The sequence below is a fragment of the Tigriopus californicus genome, chromosome 6, assembly GCF_007210705.1.
Source record: "Tigriopus californicus strain San Diego chromosome 6, Tcal_SD_v2.1, whole genome shotgun sequence".
Classification (NCBI taxonomy): Eukaryota; Metazoa; Arthropoda; class Copepoda; order Harpacticoida; family Harpacticidae; genus Tigriopus; species Tigriopus californicus.
In genome coordinates this window covers 3387080-3406842 of record NC_081445.1, presented here as the reverse complement: position 1 = coordinate 3406842, position 19763 = coordinate 3387080, and the positions used below count along the sequence as shown (strand labels likewise).

At 40.8% G+C, this 19763-nt stretch overlaps 2 protein-coding genes across 4 annotated transcripts; both read left to right on the top strand.

Annotated features, from left to right (window-relative positions):
- The first annotated feature begins 6560 nt into the window (after nucleotides 1-6560).
- On the top strand, nucleotides 6561-15207 carry LOC131882309 (uncharacterized). Of its 2 annotated transcripts, none has more exons than XM_059229413.1 (12): nucleotides 6561-6621; nucleotides 6690-6734; nucleotides 6870-7073; nucleotides 7147-7368; nucleotides 9962-10186; nucleotides 10281-10499; nucleotides 10566-10603; nucleotides 13921-13987; nucleotides 14045-14141; nucleotides 14384-14464; nucleotides 14538-14779; nucleotides 14967-15207. In XM_059229413.1, exons 1-10 carry the CDS (start codon nucleotides 6585-6587, stop codon nucleotides 14388-14390), a joined length of 1161 nt encoding a protein of 386 aa, XP_059085396.1. In that variant the 5' UTR covers nucleotides 6561-6584; the 3' UTR covers nucleotides 14391-14464; nucleotides 14538-14779; nucleotides 14967-15207. The 2 variants fall into 2 exon arrangements, with proteins under 2 accessions (XP_059085396.1, XP_059085395.1); XM_059229412.1 differs by having other exon boundaries at nucleotides 14538-14860.
- A 245-nt stretch (nucleotides 15208-15452) lies between these two features.
- Nucleotides 15453-17762, top strand: LOC131882308 (uncharacterized). 2 transcript variants are annotated; one of them, XM_059229410.1, is made up of 3 exons: nucleotides 15453-15890; nucleotides 15953-16354; nucleotides 16431-17762. In XM_059229410.1, the coding sequence occupies exons 2-3, from the start codon at nucleotides 16346-16348 to the stop codon at nucleotides 17655-17657; spliced, it is 1236 nt and encodes a 411-aa protein (XP_059085393.1). In that variant the 5' UTR covers nucleotides 15453-15890; nucleotides 15953-16345; the 3' UTR covers nucleotides 17658-17762. The 2 variants fall into 2 exon arrangements, with proteins under 2 accessions (XP_059085393.1, XP_059085394.1); XM_059229411.1 differs by having other exon boundaries at nucleotides 15453-16354.
- Nucleotides 17763-19763: the final 2001 nt, after the last annotated feature.

Below are 19763 nucleotides of genomic sequence, written 5' to 3'. Positions count from 1 at the left end.
AACTCTTACATCATTTTGTCCGGCCTAATCCCAAAGCGATCTTGAAACAAGCCAGAGCACGAAAAAGCCATTTCATCTCATATAATGAAAACCCGCTAGTTTCCCAAATCGCATTGGGATTAAGAGCATTGTTTTAACATTTGTGTTTCGGACGAATGTTCCTTGAATTTTAAAGCCGATACACACCAACGGTGTGGAATCTACTTCGCCTAAACAAAATAATTATCTTTTTTTTTACGGTGGGGGGCATATTTTGAAATCAAGGAACCAAGACGACAAAATTTCCATTGGGAGACTTGCTCAAAAACTTGTTTATGAGCGTGAATTCCAAGTTTTAAAAGGCATAATTAAGTTAGCGTGGCTTATTTTTTTATTCCTAAATACTTCAAAAATTGGATTTAAAAAGCCTGATTAGGCGCATTTTGCACTGGATCGCTAAGATCTTGTTTTTTTTATAGATCTCAGACTCATCGGTTGATACGATTATCTTTCAATCAAGGAGCTATCACGTCTTCAAACAGGGCGCAATCATGAGAGAACAGCCTTAAAAAGGTCGTAGCATATGGGCGTTCTAAAAATCCATTCCTGTCACTGTATCACGTTCAATGAGATAATGAATCTTAAACGCCATTGAGGAAAAACGTTCCTGCATCCAAGCGTCACGTTTTGTCTCAAGGAGTCAAACAAAGATGGTGGATTTGACAATGACTCGTCGTTTACATTCAAGCTCCACGTTCAAATGGGAGTTGCATCAATCGCCTTGAAGAAATCTCTGTTTACAAGAAGCTAATCATGTGAACGTACGATCATATGAGAATGAAAATGGAATATCTATTGGGAATTTCTCACCAAACGGCAAACTGACGTGGTCTCCAATAACCATACGCATAACTTTCTCTTGTTTCAAATTGAAATCAAATGCTATTGGAACACAGTACAATTGGTGAATCTGTCTCATTTCTCTTTTTATGTTGATTGACCAGGGGTAAAAACAGTTTCAAATCTTTCAAATCAAGTATCATTGGAACAGATTACAGTTGGCGAGTCTGTGTTTTTTCACTGTTCATTGACACAAATGCTAGGGGCAAAAACAAGTTGCATTATGCAAGAAAATGTTGAAAATGCAAACTTAGTCTCCAGAATCAGTTTTGGAGACAAACACACACTTAAAAGCGTTCGTTCCTCCGAGCTTCAGGAACGAAGTCGACTATCAGATTAAATCTTTTACCTTAACAACATTTGTCTTTAAAAGTAGCCTTAAAAGAAGATTCATTTGTGACGTGATCCCACCTTGCCCGTACGTATCATTTATTTTAATCCTTTTTTCCTCCAAAGTATATCTAATAAATTTAAGTTCATCATCCACGAACCATTGGAATATGTTTGGGAACGCTAGGGTCGAAAGTGGACATTTTCTGACCAATTTTTGCCCATCTTTATTTCATTAAATTGCAACAATGCCCATAAAAGACAATCGTGGTCAAAGTAGGTGAGTGGTAAAATCAATACCATCATTGTGTTGGAATCTAAAGCAATCGGATATGAAAAACGCCCGGTACAATACATTGGTAACTGAAGGTGTATTTACTTTTTCTTTCAATGCCAATCAATACATGCATTCTTAGGGAAGAGATGATCTAAATAAAGGAGTCTATTAAAAATGCAAACAACAAATGCGAGATGAAGATAAATGTTTGCATCCATTGGTTTTCATGGTAAAATAGCGTGTAAGCGCCATCATATACTTGTTTTTTTTTCCAATGACCCTGATCTGATCCAGTATATAATTATAGACACTAGATGTCGGACGACCGACCACCCGGTTGGCTAAACAGTACAGTTTACCGGTTTTAGATCAATTCCCAAGATACCATCCATTGTACTTTTTTACGAACTGAGTGATCGGTCGTCCGACATCCAATGTCTAGAAATCTATGATCCTATGGTGTGTTTTCAACTCCACTGAGTTTAGGAGCAACAGTCTATTGCTCTATTGATGAGTTTGTTGGGACTGGCAAGGCTTGTCAAGTTGAGCATTTAGATGATCTCGTAGTCACAGATAAGGATGCATTAGAGGCCATCAGGGACTTGAGACTCTCGAGCTCTCCTGGTCCTGATTGGGTGACATCTCAGTTTCTGATGAGATGCTCACAGGTTCTTACTCCAGTTTTCTCGTACTTGATGCGTTGCATCTTGGACCAGGGCAAGTTCCCCCACCTCTCTGAAGGTAGCTCATGTTGTTCCAATTTTAAATCAATCCCTGGTAACTATAGGCCGGTTTCTCTCACTTCGAATATTGCGAAGGTGTTTGAGAAGATCATGAAGTTCAANGTTTCTCTCACTTCGAATATTGCGAAGGTGTTTGAGAAGATCATGAAGTTCAAGCTTGTTGAATTTCTTGATATTCATGAACTTCTTCCTCCCAGCCAGCATGGGTTCCGAGCACATTTTAGCACGGTTACCCAACTGATTGAACATATACCGTAGAGCAGGTTATTGAGAGACTGAAGATCCATGAATCAGTCGATGTAGTTTATCTCGACTTTGCCAAGGCCTTTGACAAGGTAGATCATGGCCTTTTAGTTGACAGGCTCCATGAGATTGGGATCCAAGGCAAGGTTCTCAATTGGCTAAGATGTTTCATTTGCGGAATGGTCAGATTTCCGGTTGTTTGGTAGAGGTCCTAGACCAAATCTACTCTTGGGTTGCTGCGAGAAACATGGCACTGAATTTAATGAAATTCCGCTCAATGACCTTTTTTGACCTTTGATTAGACACTACACTATTAGATGAAGGCAAGGGCATTCAGCAAGTCTCATCCATGAAGGATTTAGGTGTAGTCATCCAAGATAATGGAAAGTTCGATGAGCATATCCAGTTGAAAGTTGGTAAAGCTTTTCAAACATGTGGTTGAATATATCGCACGTTTAAGTCCAGAGATAGTATCACGATGCTAACTCCCCACAAGTGGATTGTCCAGCCACATCCTGAATATGCCTCGCCCATTTGGGCTCCAATGACTTCAGCACTTTTGCAAAAGCTCGAGCAGGTCCAAAGATGTTTTACTAGGAACATTGAGGATATGAGAGAGCTTTCGTACTGGGAGAGGTTAGAAAGGTTGGGATTGTACAGTATTCAGAGAAGGTACGAAAGGTATCTGATATTGTTCGTTTTCAAAAGCATTCATGAGCTTTGTCCCAACCCAGAATTTAGGGTCAATTGTAGTGGCTGTAGAGGCTTAATGTGCATTTTGAGAGCACCTTCAAACCCTTAAAAATCCAGGCTAGCTAAAGAAATGAAGTCCAACTCTCTTCTTTCTCGGGCTCCTTCATTGTTTAATTTGCTGCCCTCAAATATGCGTAGGGCGTATGTAGGCGTAGATCCAGTAGCAGGATTTAAGTCAGACTTGGACAAGTTTTTGACAAAAATTCCGGATCAACCTTATATTTAAGGGTTAGCCAGACCAGCCAAATGAATAAAGGGTGGAAAGAAAAAAGGGTCACTCCTTGTTCCTTCTCAAAATCCTCCCCCGCCCTAACACAATTGCTTGATCATATGGAGTCTCACATTTTCATGAAATGGAGCTATGGAAAAACCTAGCATTATACCATACATGATTAAATCTTATTCCAATGGAGACAATTTGGCCATCTGAAAACTGATTCCTGTAATCCTAGATCTTTACCCTCGGTCTGGTCTGTTGTAAAGGGATTCGACGTTCTTGCATGAAGCTCTCCGCTCACTAATGGTTCAAAGATGAACACGGAAAGGCTCACCCACTTTCTTCAGCCTCTTGCCAGTTTTCAGAATGCCCATATTTTTTATTCGGACCTCAAGAATGTGCTCATTTGGATTTTCGAACTTTAATCCGGCGGCAAACAATGGGATAGTTATCAATTACCTTTAGGCTGCAGTTAGAGCAATTGCAGAATGGCATTACTTGATGCTTTCAATGAATCCTCTTGCTGAAATCTTTGGGTTCAATGTCAAACACAGCTTTCAGCAGGGACACACTTTGTCAAACAATGCCAAGGTAGCCGCGAAATTTTCTCTACCCACCCTGTATTTCTTTTAAATTTCCTCTAAACATGACCAAAAACCTTCAATTTCCCCGAAAACCCTCGGTTTTAGTTTATATTTTGGTGGAAATTTGTGAAAAAAGGTTATTTTGCCCGAAAATTTCCAAAATAATTTAAAACTGAATTGAATCTAACAAAAGGTAATATTGCAATATTTCCCTCTGATGTCTATGTTTTAGATGTGATGGCATTGAGAATTCTTTTTTGCATGATTTACAGATTGTTTCTAGGTAATTCTAGCTATTCTGCCAGAAGGTGCTCCACTTTCAGCCGTCTAGGAAGCAGTGTGAAGAAAGCATAAATCATATCCCCAAGTGTTACGGCATCAAACTACGTACAAAATCCTTGGTTCAAACCCTCGTGTTGGCAGAATATGTTTGAAGTGGAGGAGACGTGGCATAGTGGTTAGCGCAGTTGTCTTGCGTGAGAGAATGTCTTGGTTCCGTTCTCCTCCTTGATCAATCACTCTGGTGGTCCATTTATTGCCCTGATTTTGTTACTGTTGTGGTTGGCTTTATGCAATTCGATAACCGCCCTTCTAAATCTGTACCGGTCTTCATGGTTGAAATTGTGGCTGGCTTATCTTGTTTAGAATTGCTAATAATTACTTGAGGAGGACGCGTGCCAAATTTGAGCGCAGAACTCAAAACTGCTCTTGAGAAATCTCAACCTTTGGACAGAGTCCCATACTTTTGTACCATGGTGTAAGTTGAAAACGCATATTCATGAAGTCTTCAAGATGAAAGTTTCACCCAAGTCGAGGATTGCTTTAGTCTTTGACCTCTTGATTGAAAACTTAACTAAAAAAATCATTATCCTCAAAATTAGACAAAAGGGATCATTTTGACAAAAGATCCAATCACTATTAGCCTCATTTTCGGCACTTTTTGGTCAAATAAAGCAAACATGGTAATGACTAACAAATAATGAAAGACCACATTGATTTAAAGAACGATTTACAATACATTTTAGCCTACACCACCAAATTCCAACTTTAAGGCGCTTGCAGGGAGATAACAAATACAAGGATTCAGGCTATTGAAGAAAAATTCATTTATTCTAAAGGAGTGAATTTATTGATATCAAGTGAACAAAAATGAGAACAAAAAGATGAAAACTTTACCTAAAACTTGTATTAACTAATAGGCAAATTTTGGTCACCGAAGTCGATTGGTTATTCATTAAGGGACTTGAAACTAGCTTTGCAGCCCCTCGTGCACAGAGGCAAATGATGTAAAGCCCACGACACTTTTGCGTATTTTCATTATCTTTATTCATTTGCGGACTTCCTTACTGCTACTGGGAATAGAATACCCAATAGTTCCAGGTAAAAGCACTTTAATTCTTACTTAACTCTTTGATCATAAATATCTGATCCACCATTGAATCAGAGTTTGGATTTCTTTTGTCAAACTTTGGTAAAAAAGGCCCCTTTGATTAAAAAAATGGTTTTAGCCTTGCAACACAAAACACCGACCACAAATAAGGAAGGCAATTTTCATCGAATTGGCCTTATTACTGAAAAATGTGTTTTAATGGCGCTAGATTCAGTTGAATATTGTTCTAAGGAAATGTCAAATATGGCAGTTTGTAGAAAATTGTGTTTTCATGCAGGGTTGTCACCAGTTAAAGTTCTCTTTCAAATGAAAAGTAATCAACAAGTGAGCGACAAAAATATTCCAAAATGGAACACTGCGAATGATTTTAAGAACTAGGATTATGAATGCGAAATTCAGGTGCAGAACATGATGACACAATGTGTCAGAAACTTCATGTAGAGGGTCGGAAAATCGGAAACACATTTTGATGAACAAATATCTGCTTCTATTAAGCAGAGTCTAGTCAACACAATAGTCCGTTGGGTTCAGTGGGTGATCATTAACTAAAGGAGACCATTATCTATCCAAAATAATCCACTTCTTCAGTTGACATATCATTGAGTAAAAGTGCCAAAAAGGGCACACAGTAACTCAGTATTTGAGTAACATGCCACGAGATAAGCAAGATACATTAATGAGTGCCAAAAGAAACCTCCTTTTTTCAATCTTGGAATTGTTGAATTGATGTCCACAACTACCCAAAAGTATAAAATTAAGGAAAACATTATCTACCACTAACAGAGGACACTTGTTCTTGCCCCATAAATATTTTAAAAAAAATATGAAGCGTTTTTTTAAGGAAGACTTTATCCTAAGACTTAATAGGAATTCCAATAGTTAGAGTAAAGTGTTATGTTATTTTGTTTCAATTGCCCAAAATATCTTCAAGAAATCATTGCGTTAAAATTCTGTAGCTACACTACTTCTGATAACCCTGTAAATAAGTACTTAATGACAGTAGAATGGATTTGACCTCGTTTTAGAAGCCGTTGCGGTCTTAGTCTTGCAGAGCAATTGGAGGCCTCTTTCACAGCGATTAAGCAAATTCATGTCTCCCTAACAAAACCTATTTAAAGGGATCAAATACGGCTCAAGTCATTCAGCAGGTTCAAACAAAGACTCAAGAATGGATGTTTGGGCACTGCTCTGGATACTTCTTGGGGGTAAGGACCCATTCAGCTGGTGTCGTCTCTATACTTTTTACCGCACCATTTCTTCGACGATCTTTCAGGAACCTGGCATGTTGCTAGAGGCCAATTCTCTCCTTTTCGAGAAAGTAAGCAATCTCATCATTTTAAAAAAGGACAGGTCTTCACATTAAACTTTAAGCACGTCCACAAACTTATGATCTGGCTCGGATAGGCTCTTTTCAATTGACTTCAGGTAATGACTTGATCTCCCTTGGTTTTAGGTGGATGCAAGGTGACCAATTCCAACTTGAACGAAATGTGTTGTGCCAATAGCAACATTCCGTGTGGATTGAATGAAGGTGGTTGTGGAGATTACAGCCATTGCGAAGAGCCTTTGACCTGCCAAGACAACGCGTGTGTGGATGCCAATAACACGGCCATCTACGGCAGCAAATGTTGTGCTTTTGAGGGTCGCAAGCCCCTGGGCAAGATTGGTCACCTTTTCTTGATCGTCCTAAAGGTCTTTTTCTCACAGAGAGGTTGTTCGTTCGATTTCAGACACCTGTCTGGAAGAGGACATCTCCTATTGGTACTATGACATTGATGAACAGGTTAACATGAACATGGACCAATGCAATGAGTTTTGCCGGTCAGAAGACACTTGTGCGGGTGTGGTATTGCGCAAAGGCTCAGGAACTTGCTCTCTCAAAGCTGTTTCCATTCCGTTGCCTTGGGTACGACTTGTGGAAACTGGCACAGACAGCTACCATCGCTGGTGCAGTGAGTACTCCAAGTATGGGGACGTTTAGGCAAGCTCTGGCAGGTTCTTTGTTTGCTGGCACCAGTCTCAGTGATGCAAGTTTGGGGCTTCAAACACGTTTACGAGAAGCTGACCCTTCTTTCATATTGCTATTTCAGGAAAGGTCAGCTTCGCTGAAACCCGTTTGAAACGCCAATTTTGCATCACTGGCATTGGCAGGCAAGTTTGTTTGCTGGTACCAGCGCTTGCCTAAATGTCCGAATGGTGCAAGAACAAAGCATGTTCATAGTGCTGGGTCGAACCAGTGACCTGTAGTCTAATACAGGGCACTAGGTCGAACTAGAGAGCCCTAGGTCGACCAAGAAGCAAATTTCTGATAACGTCACACTATGCTAGGCAGACATCTAAGCCATATATTGAGTGAAAATAAATGAGGGCGTACACGTTACTGTATCAATCACGGGAGGTTGCAACTAGGACTGCCAATTTATATTCTCAATGCCATATGGCATGACTGATGGAATGTCGGAAACCCGTTAATTAGCCTCAAAAAGTAACCCTGATTTTCCTTTCGTCCAACCAGGGTTGCTTTTTACTCAGACTTAACATTTTCCTGTGCTTCACTTTAAGCCTTCTATGTTTTTCGGCAACCTTGATTTTGAAAATTTATTTGATCACGTCACTAGTACATGTGGGTACTTATTGAAATCAAGATGCGAAAGGAATCTAGTGCATATTAGAACTGTGCATCGGACCCGACAGGGTCTCCGGATCCGATCCGAAGTGATTTTTTGCAATCCTAATCTGAGTTTTTTCCCCAATCCGATCAAATCCGAATCCGAATATTTTTCGGATCCGAATCTAAATCCGAATCCGAGATACATTTGCGTAATCCGACTATAATCCGAATTATTTTGCAAATTCTGATCCAAACCTGATTTTTTCACCCAATTGACAAAAAAAAAGAGATCATTTAACTTTAACTAAATGTGCCTTTTTGCCACTTAAACGTTTTAAAATGATGAGATTGAGTGGAATTGTCTCAGTTATAACATTATCTTCCTGTTGCAATAATGCCATTTTTTGGTAACAATTGTCTTAATTATATGTTTCAATTGTAGTACTATTGAAAATAATTCTGTTATCAAAATGTTGCAAAAGTTGTGCATTAACAGGCTTGATATGCCGAGATATTCTAATTTTCTTTTTCCTAATATTGACTGTTTGGAGAAAATGGGTTTGCCACACAATTGTAGTAGCTTTTAAGATAGTAGACCCATTTACAGATTTTAACTTTGACGATCTTTGCTTTCCCTCACATTTTGAGACTTGTGAAAGTAACCATTCTCAGAACAAATTTACATTCATTTAATCTATCTTGCAATTTTGGACTTGGATCGGATCCGAACCCAATCCGAATCCGAATCAGAACGAAATGTTTAATCCGACCGAATCCGAATCCGAGAATTGTTGGTCAATTCGATCCGAATCCGATGCATAGCTCTAGTGCATATGACTTTGATGGAAAAAGAATTTAATATTCTTTGAAATGCAGCTCAAGAAAATTGTAGAGACACGTTTTCTCTTGGTGGAATATTTGACACATAAAAAGCCAATGGATCGATAGGTTTCAAATTTCAACACAAAACGCCCAAGCCATATGCAAATTTAGCAGCAGAATTAATGTAGCTGTCTTTTGAAAAAGAGAAAGACTGTTTTAAGGCTTGTTATTCATCTCTTTTATGTAGACACTAACTTCAAGGGATTTAAAGATACGTTCTTTTTCGCACTTCCTTACCACTACTATGAACGAATATGTGATCTGTTTTACATAACTCTATATTCATTGATTATCTGATCAACCAACGAATTGGAGTGGGTGGATCTAGCAAGCCCTTAAACATATCTGGTATTACGATCAGAAAGTTGTCCAAGTCTGACCTAGGAGAGGCTGCTGGATTAACGGTTACAAATCAACAACGAATATGAGAGGGAAGTAAATGAAACAATGAAGGAGCCCGAGAAAGAAGAGAGATGGACTTACTTGTTCCAACTAGCCCGGATTCTCAAGGGCTTGAAGGTGCTCTCAAATCGCACATTAAGCCTTTACGGTCGCTACAATTTGACCCGAAAACTTGGTTTGGGACAAAGTTCATGGATGCTTCAAGAAACGTACAGTATGAGATACCTTTCGCACGTTCGTTGAACATTGTACAGTCCCAACTTGTTTAGTCCCTCCCAGTACGAGAGCCCTCATCGTATTCAATCTACTTGATATAATTTCTTTTCGAGTGGAAATATGACCCGGAGATATTCGGGTTTTGATATTTTTTTCATTTAGTCTCTTTTTGAACCACAGTTTTTTTGCGAACTTCCTTACCGCTGCAGGGAATGAAAACCCCAACAGTTCAAGATCAACGAAGTTCTGGTGGGAATAAATGGTTGAAAAACGTAGATTCGCTGAGGGTGTGTCAATTCGACCCTTTTGAGCATTGTAAAATCATCATGTAGGTCAGAGAAACATTCAACATCTGTTCTAAGCTAGTTTAATTTGCCCATTAAGTAAAAAAACACTAACTGCTCGGCCAATTGGGTAATTTTGTTTATCCATAGAGCCAAACTGTTGGATTCCGGACATGGAATTTCGCCATGGCCAAACCTCTTACAGATGGGTGGAGAATCCCGGTGCTCCTGAGGAATGTCATCGATTATGCCAAGAGGATGTGGATTGCTTCACCAGCTTTATCTACCCTTTCCCCTATGTGTGCATCTTGCGAAAGTTTGACCACTACCCTATGAACAGATTCACGTATGGAACGACAATGCCACAGTTTTGTGGTAGGTCACCATTCCTTGCTCCCAAAATTCAGGGATTCAAAATTGGGTCGTGTTCAATGGCACTCAATTTTCCTCGTATTCGTTTTCGTCCCAGTTACTTGGAACGGGTCTTGGGGTTATGAAGAAGAGTTGGGCCCTGATGTAAATTACAGCGTGGTTCAAGCCCCAATCAACAAGGATATTCAAGATGTATGCATGGAACTGAAAAGTCAACCCGCCTCAGTTGAAACGCCTCGCCATCAAAACCTGTTTACATTCTTGTTTAGATATGAAAGATTAAAATCCCACATGAACCATTTGGGTTACAAAACAGGTAAGAAAACAACAGGGCCTTTCAACTGAAAATCCAGCCCCCGCCAGAAGTTTTCTTTGCTTTCAGCCAACAATGAAGTTTTTGATGAGGATGATGGCCATTCGGTAAGCCTGTACAAGCTATGTCCAGTCACGAAAAAGTAAGGAATAACCATTTACTCCATGGAAATCACTTTGCTTGACCAAAGTTTACAAAAAACAGGCTTGAAAAGACTTGATAAGGCTAATTAATGCACTTTTGACAACTTTGCCTCCATGTTGTAAGAGAGACGACCAGCAAGCATTGCTATTGTTTGTTGCAATGCATTAAAATCTGCCATTCCTGAAATGTGAAAGGAGAAGGTATTTAAAATCTTCAGAGCAATCTGAATCCAGTAATTGTGGCTAGCCTTTGAGGAAGGTTGGATTTTATTCATATTACGACTAAGGTCTCCATTGATAATGATCAGTTGAAAAAGGAGAGTAGAGTGGTGAAGGAGATCAGGTCAAATTTGAAGGCTTTTTTCTTGTCTTATGTAAACTCTAAGAGAAAGATGGAGCACCCTGTAGGGCCCTTTTTGTTTGCTGGGGAAGCCATTTGCATTAAAGAGGTGATGGCTATCATGCTTTGAGATCAATTCCATTGTTGGTTTTTGACTCCAGAGTATACACTTAACGTCAGAAATATTCGTACCCTTGGCATAGAATTGACTTTGTTGCAGTGATACAACATAGAACACATGAAACTGTATTTGATTGAATAATATAAGTTTCATAAAGACCAAATGAATTTGCACAAAGTTTCTTAGCCTCATGTTACTTCGCTCTTTTCCAAATATGAGTATAAGATTGAAATTTGCTCCAGACAAAATCATTCATACCCAATAAAATGCAATCAATTTTCCACTTTGACCCATACTTCATTTAAACAAGATTTTATCAGAAAGTGAATTTAGATGATGCAATAACTTTGGTGGTAATGTTCAATTGATTGCATCAACCTTTTTTGACAATAAATTAGCAAAAAAGTCAATGACCCCATACAAGTTGATCCAAAGTCATTGCAGAGCTTCCATCTTGTCATGGCTAAGACCAAAGAGCTCAGTGAGGATCTTAGGTCTTCCATTGTAGGTGCTCACAAGGAAGGGCTTGGATACAAATCCATTTCCAAGTGCTTTCATGTGCCTGTATCCACAGTAGAGAGCATAATCAAGAAACACAGAATCTTCAACACCGTGAAAACGCTCAAAGGTCGTGGCAGGAAGCCCAAAGTAAGCCAAACCATGGCTAGAAAACTTGTTAGAGATGTCCAGAAGAATCCCAGGATCACCACCAAAGAACTTTTAAATGATCTCACAGCACAACTGGAACAATCATCTCCGCCAAGACATTGCAAAGGACCCTCCACAAGGCAGGCCTTCATGGATGCAGGCCAAGGAAGACCCCACTCCATCAGCAAAGGCACCCAAAAACTCAATTAGCCTTTGCCAAAGCTCATAAAGACAATCCAGAGGCTTTTTGGTCTTCAAAACTATGGTCTGATGAGACTGTAATTGAACTCTTTGGACACAGGGGTGTGGCTTTTGTTTGGAGGGAAAAGGGAGAGGCCTATAACCCAAAGAACACCATCCCCAAAGTGAAGCATGGTGGTGGTAACATTATGCTTTTGGGGTGCTTTGCAGCCAATGGGACTGGGAACATGGTCAAGATAAATGGAATCATGAAAAAGGATGACTACTGCAAGATATTGAATGAAAATGCCAAGCAGTCAGCAGAGAACCTCCACCTAGGCCATGATTAGAATTTCCAACAAGACAATGACCCCAAACATATGTCGGGAATTGCCAAGAAATGATTTTAAGACAATAATGTAAAACTTTTGGAGTGGCCAATGCCAAAGTCCTGACCTCAATCCTATCAAAAACCTTTGGCGAGAACTGAAGCTATAAGTAACGGCAAGAAAACCTTCAAATCTCAAAGTATTAGAGAAAGTAGCAATGGAAGAGTGGTCTCAATTGTCAGCAAAAACTTGCAAGAAACTTGTTAAAAAATACCGAAACCATTTGGAGGCTGTGATCAAGAACAAAGGCTATGCCATTAATTATTGAAATCAGGGTATGAATAAATTTGACCCTGCCAAAATGAATTCAAATGCTCAAAACTAAAAAAATATTGATATAAGATGTCTGCCAAACATTCTGTGATCTCGAACAAGAAGCACAAAACAGTCAGGGCCATTAGTATCAAATAAACAGCTATTTTACTAATATGCTTAACGAATATTTCTATCTTTTTGCAAGGGTATGAACTAATTTGACGTTAAGTGTAGGAGCAACAAAACAAGTCAATGTGGGCAGTTAAATGATTGTGTAGTCAGAGAGCAATATGCTTTAGAGACCATCAGGAACTTGAGGTTTTTGAGTTCTCCTGGTCCTGATGGTGGGACATCTCAGATTCTGATAGGATGCTCTCAGGTTGTTGCTCCTGTTTTCTTGTACATGATGTGATGTCTTGGATCAAGGCAAGTTTCCCCTCTTTTTTGAAGTTTGCTCAGATTGTTCTGATTTCTAAATGAGGAAATAATTGCTCCCCAATGATTACAGACCAATTTCTTCCTCTGAACTTCATGGTGTTCTCAAGCACCTTGACAAAAGTCACTAAATTTTAGAGCTTCTTGAAGTCCTTCCTCCTAGAAAGCATGAATTCCAAGCACATTTTAGCACGGTTACCCATCCAATTGAGCATATAGAGCAAGTTGTTGAGGGACTAGAAAGTCATGAGTCAGTGATGTAGTCTATCTTGACTGTGCCAAAGTCTTTGACAAGGTAGATCATGGCATTTTAGTTAACAAACTCAATGAGATTGGAACCGAAGGCAAGGTTCTCAATTGGTTAAGAAGTTTCATTTGTGGTAGAAAGCTGTCAGTTAAGGTCGAGGGATCTCTTTGTGACACACGTGATGGCAAGTTGGGTTTTCCTCAGGGCTCCATTTTGGGTCCTCTCCTTTTTAATTTTTAATTTAAATTCAATAGAATGGGAGTGACAGACATTAAAAATGCAGTTTTCTTTCATGATGATAGGTTTTCAAATTAAGTTTTGTCTCAAAGTAATTACAAAGTCAAATTTGATTCATTGAAATCTTCTTTCTCTTTATCAGTGACTGGAAACTAACTTACTCTCCAACTTCTCGTGAATAAGGTGCCATAGAAAAAATGATAACAGAGATGTTTGATTTCCTTTGCGTTGTTGAAACTCAAAATTATACCCATGAGAACCGGTTTTCATAAAAAGTACAAAAGTACAGAGCTGCACTCTGAATGAACGAATAATCTTAGAGAATCGAATGTCTTGCACTCAAATAAAGTCTCGATGAAGAGAGAGGTGCTCAATAATTTCATTTCATATCTTTTTTTTCTCTTGTCCTGCATTGTCATACTTTTTCAGCTCTGGATTGGTCGTGGTGATGCTCCAGATACGTCACTTACCAAATTCATTTGCGAGCGCAGGAAAGGTTGGTCAGCCTAAAAAAAGCCCTCAACGTTCATACTCATCAAGAATTTTTTTCCAGGCGTATGCTACCACCTGCCTACAGTCCCGAACGCAATGAGAGTCGATGCCACGAGTGGATCATCAGGGTTTGCTCCGAAAGTGGGCGAAACGATACAGTAAGTTAAAATCATTTGTCTCATAATCGACGATTGCACTGATTGACGAACCGACAACTGACTGATGGACTGAAAGACAATAGAACGGGTTCCTCCTCAACAATCAAGCCAAGGACAGGATTGAAAGCTGTGTGTCTGGTCGGCTGAATTGTGTCAAAAATCCATCCCACCAAATTTTTAAAGAACGTTGCAAAGCGAAAAGACCCTGGGTAAGTTAAGCGTCATTGATCCGTTTTTTGCAGCTTTTAAGAACGTTGCCTATAATCGCTCTGAAAGTTTTGGGCAACGTCTGGAACTTCATTCACATCACGCAAGAAGAACAGGTAAGAGAGTTCCCGAGCTTGCCATCTTTGGAAAATCTTGTCTTTAAATCAGCTGACTACCGTTGGCCTTTAGCGCAACCGCCATCCTCTGACTGAAAGCCGATGAGTTTGACGAAGGGAGTCCATAAGACAATCCCGCCACTGGTTTTACGAGTCCCTGAGGAATGCCGGAAATCTCGACTCAAGTCTGTCTTGGCCATCATAGAGACACCCATGGTACCGCATTCTCAATTGGATTGGAAAAAGTCATTGATCCGATTGTCTTCAACCCAACCTTCGACCGTTCATCTTATGTGGACAAGGAACAAGGAACAGGTTTCAATAGATTTCTTGAGAACTTACCAGGCGTCAAGGTGGAAATACGTAGATTCGATGTCTTTTGTACCTCCCGAATAGGTCTCCCCCCACGCTTTAGTGGATTGTTTCGACTCGAACGGCGGTCCTCGAACCCAAAATGGGACATCCCAATATNGATTCGATGTCTTTTGAACCTCCCGAATAGGTCTCCCCCCACGCTTTAGTCGATTGTTTCGACTCGAACGGCGGTCCTCGAACCCAAAATGGGACATCCCAATGTATATTTTAAAAACTTGTCAAATAATGATCCAATGAGATTCAAACTCGCAATAAAGATTGTTTTTGAGATTGGTTCGATACATAAAAATCCACATATGTATTGCTCAAATCTGTCGTTCTATCTAATTTTGCTTGCCTTTTTTTATTGAAATACATAGTCCCCACAAGCGGCCTTGAAATTCTTCAACGAATGCTACAGTTAAAAATAATTATCTGAGAATCGAGCATTTTGATGGACATGTTGGCTTGTAACGCATTGCTTCTGTGGACAATTGATAGATATGTCTTGTCAGTATTGGTTGGTCAAAAGCACCTTTCTCATCTACACTGCAGTGCTAAAACGGTGCGAAACAATTTGCAATGTCGTGGTAGGTACAAGTACAACAGCTGTGTACGTTCATTTCTAGCTACCCCTGCACATTTGTTGCTTTGATTTTACATTTCTTTTATGCAACACACATGTTGATAGGAAGGAAGGGGCTGTCCGATCACTTGAACGGAACTACTATGATTTTCAGTGATATTCAACAACATATTTCTGCATGAACCAGTCCTTGGCGAATTCAAATTCAGGATTGATCAGCAAAGCATGAGCGTTTAGCCATGAAGTTGGGAGACAAGGAATCCAGGTGTTCGCTGACTGTCAAGTAGATTAACCATCAATCAATAGAAAAATGCCGGGAACGAAGGATGCCATTGTCTAAGAAGAAGAAGAAGAAGAACCAGAACAGCACCTCTTCCGCAGAATTGTGACTCATAAGTCAGATAAATTTCCTGATGATGTGTGCTCAAGCTTATCATTTTGGGGATGGATCAGGAGACCATACTGCCGATTGCCATCTCACTTGCGGTGAGGGGCAGTGCGTACGCGCAGTGCTGTACTATACAATTGACGAATCTTCCACCTTCAAGGAACCGTGTGATTGACGCGAATCCTGCGTAACCTGACCACTGGATGTCTTGTCTGGGAATTATAAGTAGTGTAGTAGATCACCTCACCCCAAAGAAACGAACTAACCGATGATGCTACTGAGCCGCCTGTGGGCAAGGAGGAGATGGGGGAGGAAGAAGTCGATGAATACCGGTAACGTGGATGGTAGTGGTAACTCTGACCGGTGAAGATGTTCGATGTTGCCGAGGGTAAAACCTGATTCAGATCAAAAGAGTGAGGATGAGCATTGGCCTATTGGAGCAATGGATATATAAGGCCAATCAGAAGTGTATCAAACCATCATTGCATCCTCTGCCTTTGGACAAACAACTTCATCTCAAGTCCCGCCCTCCTCCACCCCTCTCCCAATCATCATGAAACGAGTATGACCCCTAACTTAGACACCCTGTCCGTGATCCGCCCCAAGTCTTACTTAAAGTAACGCCTTTCTTCTTCCAGTTCGTTGCTCTCATCACTTTGGCCATGTCCTTGGTGTCCAATGCCCAGATCCGATACGTCAGGGATTCCACATCCTACGCCAATGTTGGTGGCAACACCAGATCGGCCGCCACCTTGGTCGAACTCAAACCCATCGCAATTGTCCGATCCGTCTTCAATGGTCCCACTGGTGACAAGCCTGACTTTGACTTCTCCTATGAGACTGAGAATGGTATTAAGCAGGAGGCCACTGGCACCATGAAGGACATTGACGGCACCGAGGTGATGGTGATGCGTGGTAGCTACAGCTACATTGATGAGAACGGCGATGACGTTCTCGTGTCTTGGGTGGCCGATGAAATGGGCTTCCGGGCCGAGTCTGAGTCTCTTCCCATCGCCCCCGAGATTCCCTTCCCCGATCAAGCGGAAGCCGTTGCGGCTCAGATCCGATTTGCCCAGGAGGAAAGAGCCCGCAATGCCAACAGTGGATCGCCCACCGCTGACACTAGCTACACCTCATCCAGCTCCCAAGAACCTCAGGTCTTTGCCGCCCGTGCCTCCACTGGTTATGGAGCTGCCCCGGCTTCTGAGCCTGTTGTCGTGGCATCCCGTGCTCAATCTCTTAACCAATACTCCAGAGCCACCCCTCAAGAACCTCAGGTCTTTGCCGCCCGTACCTCCACTGGTTATGGAGCTGCCCCGGCTTCTGAGCCTGTTGTCGTGGCATCCCGTGCTCAATCTCTTAACCAATACTCCAGAGCCACCCCTCAAGAACCTCAGGTCTTTGCCGCCCGTACCTCCACTGGTTATGGAGCTGCCCCGGCTTCTGAGCCTGTTGTCGTGGCATCCCGTGCTCAATCTCTTAACCAATACTCCAGAGCCACCCCTCAAGAACCTCAGGTCTTTGCCGCCCGTGCCTCCCCTAGTTACAGAGCTGCCCCTGCTCCTGAGCCCGTTGTTGTGGCCTCTCGTGATCAATCTCGTCTTGGTACTTACAGTGGCTTCATTGCCGAAGCTGATGTTCCTACTCGTGGTATCGCCTTGGTCGAAGTGGCTGAACCTACCGTTGTCGTTGAGGATAGACTGGCCGATTACAAACCAGTTGAGCCAGTGGTTCAAATTGCTCGGGAATTTGAGGCTGAGCGTTTGCCTTCTTATGCCGTGAACATCAACGAACGAGAACGCGTAGCTCCCGTCGAAGCCAAATCTCGCAAACAACCTGCTTACATTCAATACCTCTTGGAATAGGGGGAATAGCGATTTGGCGGAGAGATTCCTGAGGCTATAAGAATGTCCGTATTTATAATTACTACATTATTTATCGTTCAATGCAAGTAAAGTACTCTTTCTCAATCTGGTCTCTAAGTCATTTCTTCTATCATCCATCAGGCAAGCACATCCCTAATACTTTACATCCGGGAAATGGGCAAAACCTACAACTAACTCAATGTCAAGTTTCCTCTGAGTCAGTGATCTATTTCATTGTGTAGGAAGAATCGAATTTCATTGAAATTCTGGGAAGCATTGCTACCATCAGAGGACATCTTTCAAATCCCTTGCTGACAGGAATTCGTTCCGTCAATTCACCACAAGCTTCTGTCAGAGCTGATCTCAACAGGATTGTTTGATCATGCTTGCGTTTCCCCGGAAAATGAGTAATCCCTCAATTCTGTTAGCCAACAATTTTCATCCTTGACCGAATGCAAACAAACTTGATCCTTCGGGGAGTCTTTTCAAGGTTATGAGTAATTTAAAAAAATATATCATTTAGTTACTTTCTGGAGTTAAATTCAAGGATCCGTAAAATAGCCAAATAATCTGACTTAAAGGCTTAGTTAGGTTTTTCTTTTGGTCAGATTTGGTAATGACGTGCTAAAAACAAAAAAGACCATCTCATAATTTGCAATTCTAGTCAATAAATAACAATGACTACTTTCGGTCCTGAACGCTTTTGCTTCTTGTTTTGCCAATCTCGAATTTGGACTTTTTGTGCAATCATAGTTGAACAAATTGGCTCTTTTTGCCGTCGTTAAAATATCGGGACTTAAAGAGACTGCAGAATATCTCTCCCGGCACTACCTGGTATGAAAAGCACCAAAGCAAGTCCCGAGCCCTGGTCAAATAATAAACTTCCAACACCATTCATTTGAACAATTGCATTTTTTCGGTCGATTGTGACAGCCGTGAATTTATGAGCTCCTCATTTTGTGAGCCCATCTTATGATACATCTAAAAGTTTCGCTACAGTGTGTTGGAGCAAAATTTAGGGAAACACATAATTCATAATAACTGTGTATGCCATAAAAAAGAAGAATGCAAAATCTAAAAGGCTAACACCTCGTTATCAGTTTTTGTTCTTAGTAGTTTTCAGTTTCGCTAAAACTGAATTCAGAAGGTGATGAACACAGGAAAAGGTGCCTACCAACAACAAGGCAGAGCTGGGCACAATCTAAAGCGTGTTGAGGCCGTCATAAAAGATCTAAATAATTGGTCGACTAACAACATGAAAGTCATGACATTGACTATCTTTAACATTACAATGGAGAATCTGAAGCCCCACAGCTAGGTATGTCTAATGACGGAATCTTTAGGTATGCCAAACCCCCCAAAATACCTTTCCACTTCAAATTAAGAGTGAAAAAAGGGCCAGAATGTTGCAAGAAGGTTATCCCCTTCCTGAAGACCAACCCATTCATGATGAAGTTTTCCTTGGAAAAAAGATTTTCATGGTGGTCCAAAGCTTCAACATAAAAAGCTATGGCCGAGGTCCAAGAGATTTGCAACACCAAACATCCAGCCCACATAAGAAATGGTTATTGTGGTCACGGACTTCGGTGGTTGAAAAATTCTGCTTTCCAGAAAAAAGGAAGCTGAACTATTTTAACATACAGTTTTTCAATTGCAAAAGGCCAGTCGTGGTCTGTGTATTCTGGTTGCAAACATTTGGGTTAAGTACAAATCGTCACACCAAAAGAAAAACAAAAACGACTCTAACTAAGCACATGGAAAAGGTTTTAAAGCATGAAAATGGCACACCAAAGAACAAAAAGTCCCGCCAAACGGTAACAAGACACCCTGAAAAATAAAGTTAGAAAGCAATGATTTAGTGGCCCTTGGGATGTTGGGCCACCCAGCATGCAATACCAGCCAAAGTTCCGATGTGATCTCTAACGGACCTAACATTGAGTGCTCTCAAAAACTTAGTAAGGCATGGTTAAGATGTTGCATGTAAAAGAATGTGGTAGATTAGGTAACGACATTAAAGAGCACAATAGGGTCTTTGTCAGAACAAATATGCATGAAGGGTAAGCTTTGAGTTTTTAGCTAAGGAACAATATGTAATCATTTGCACTT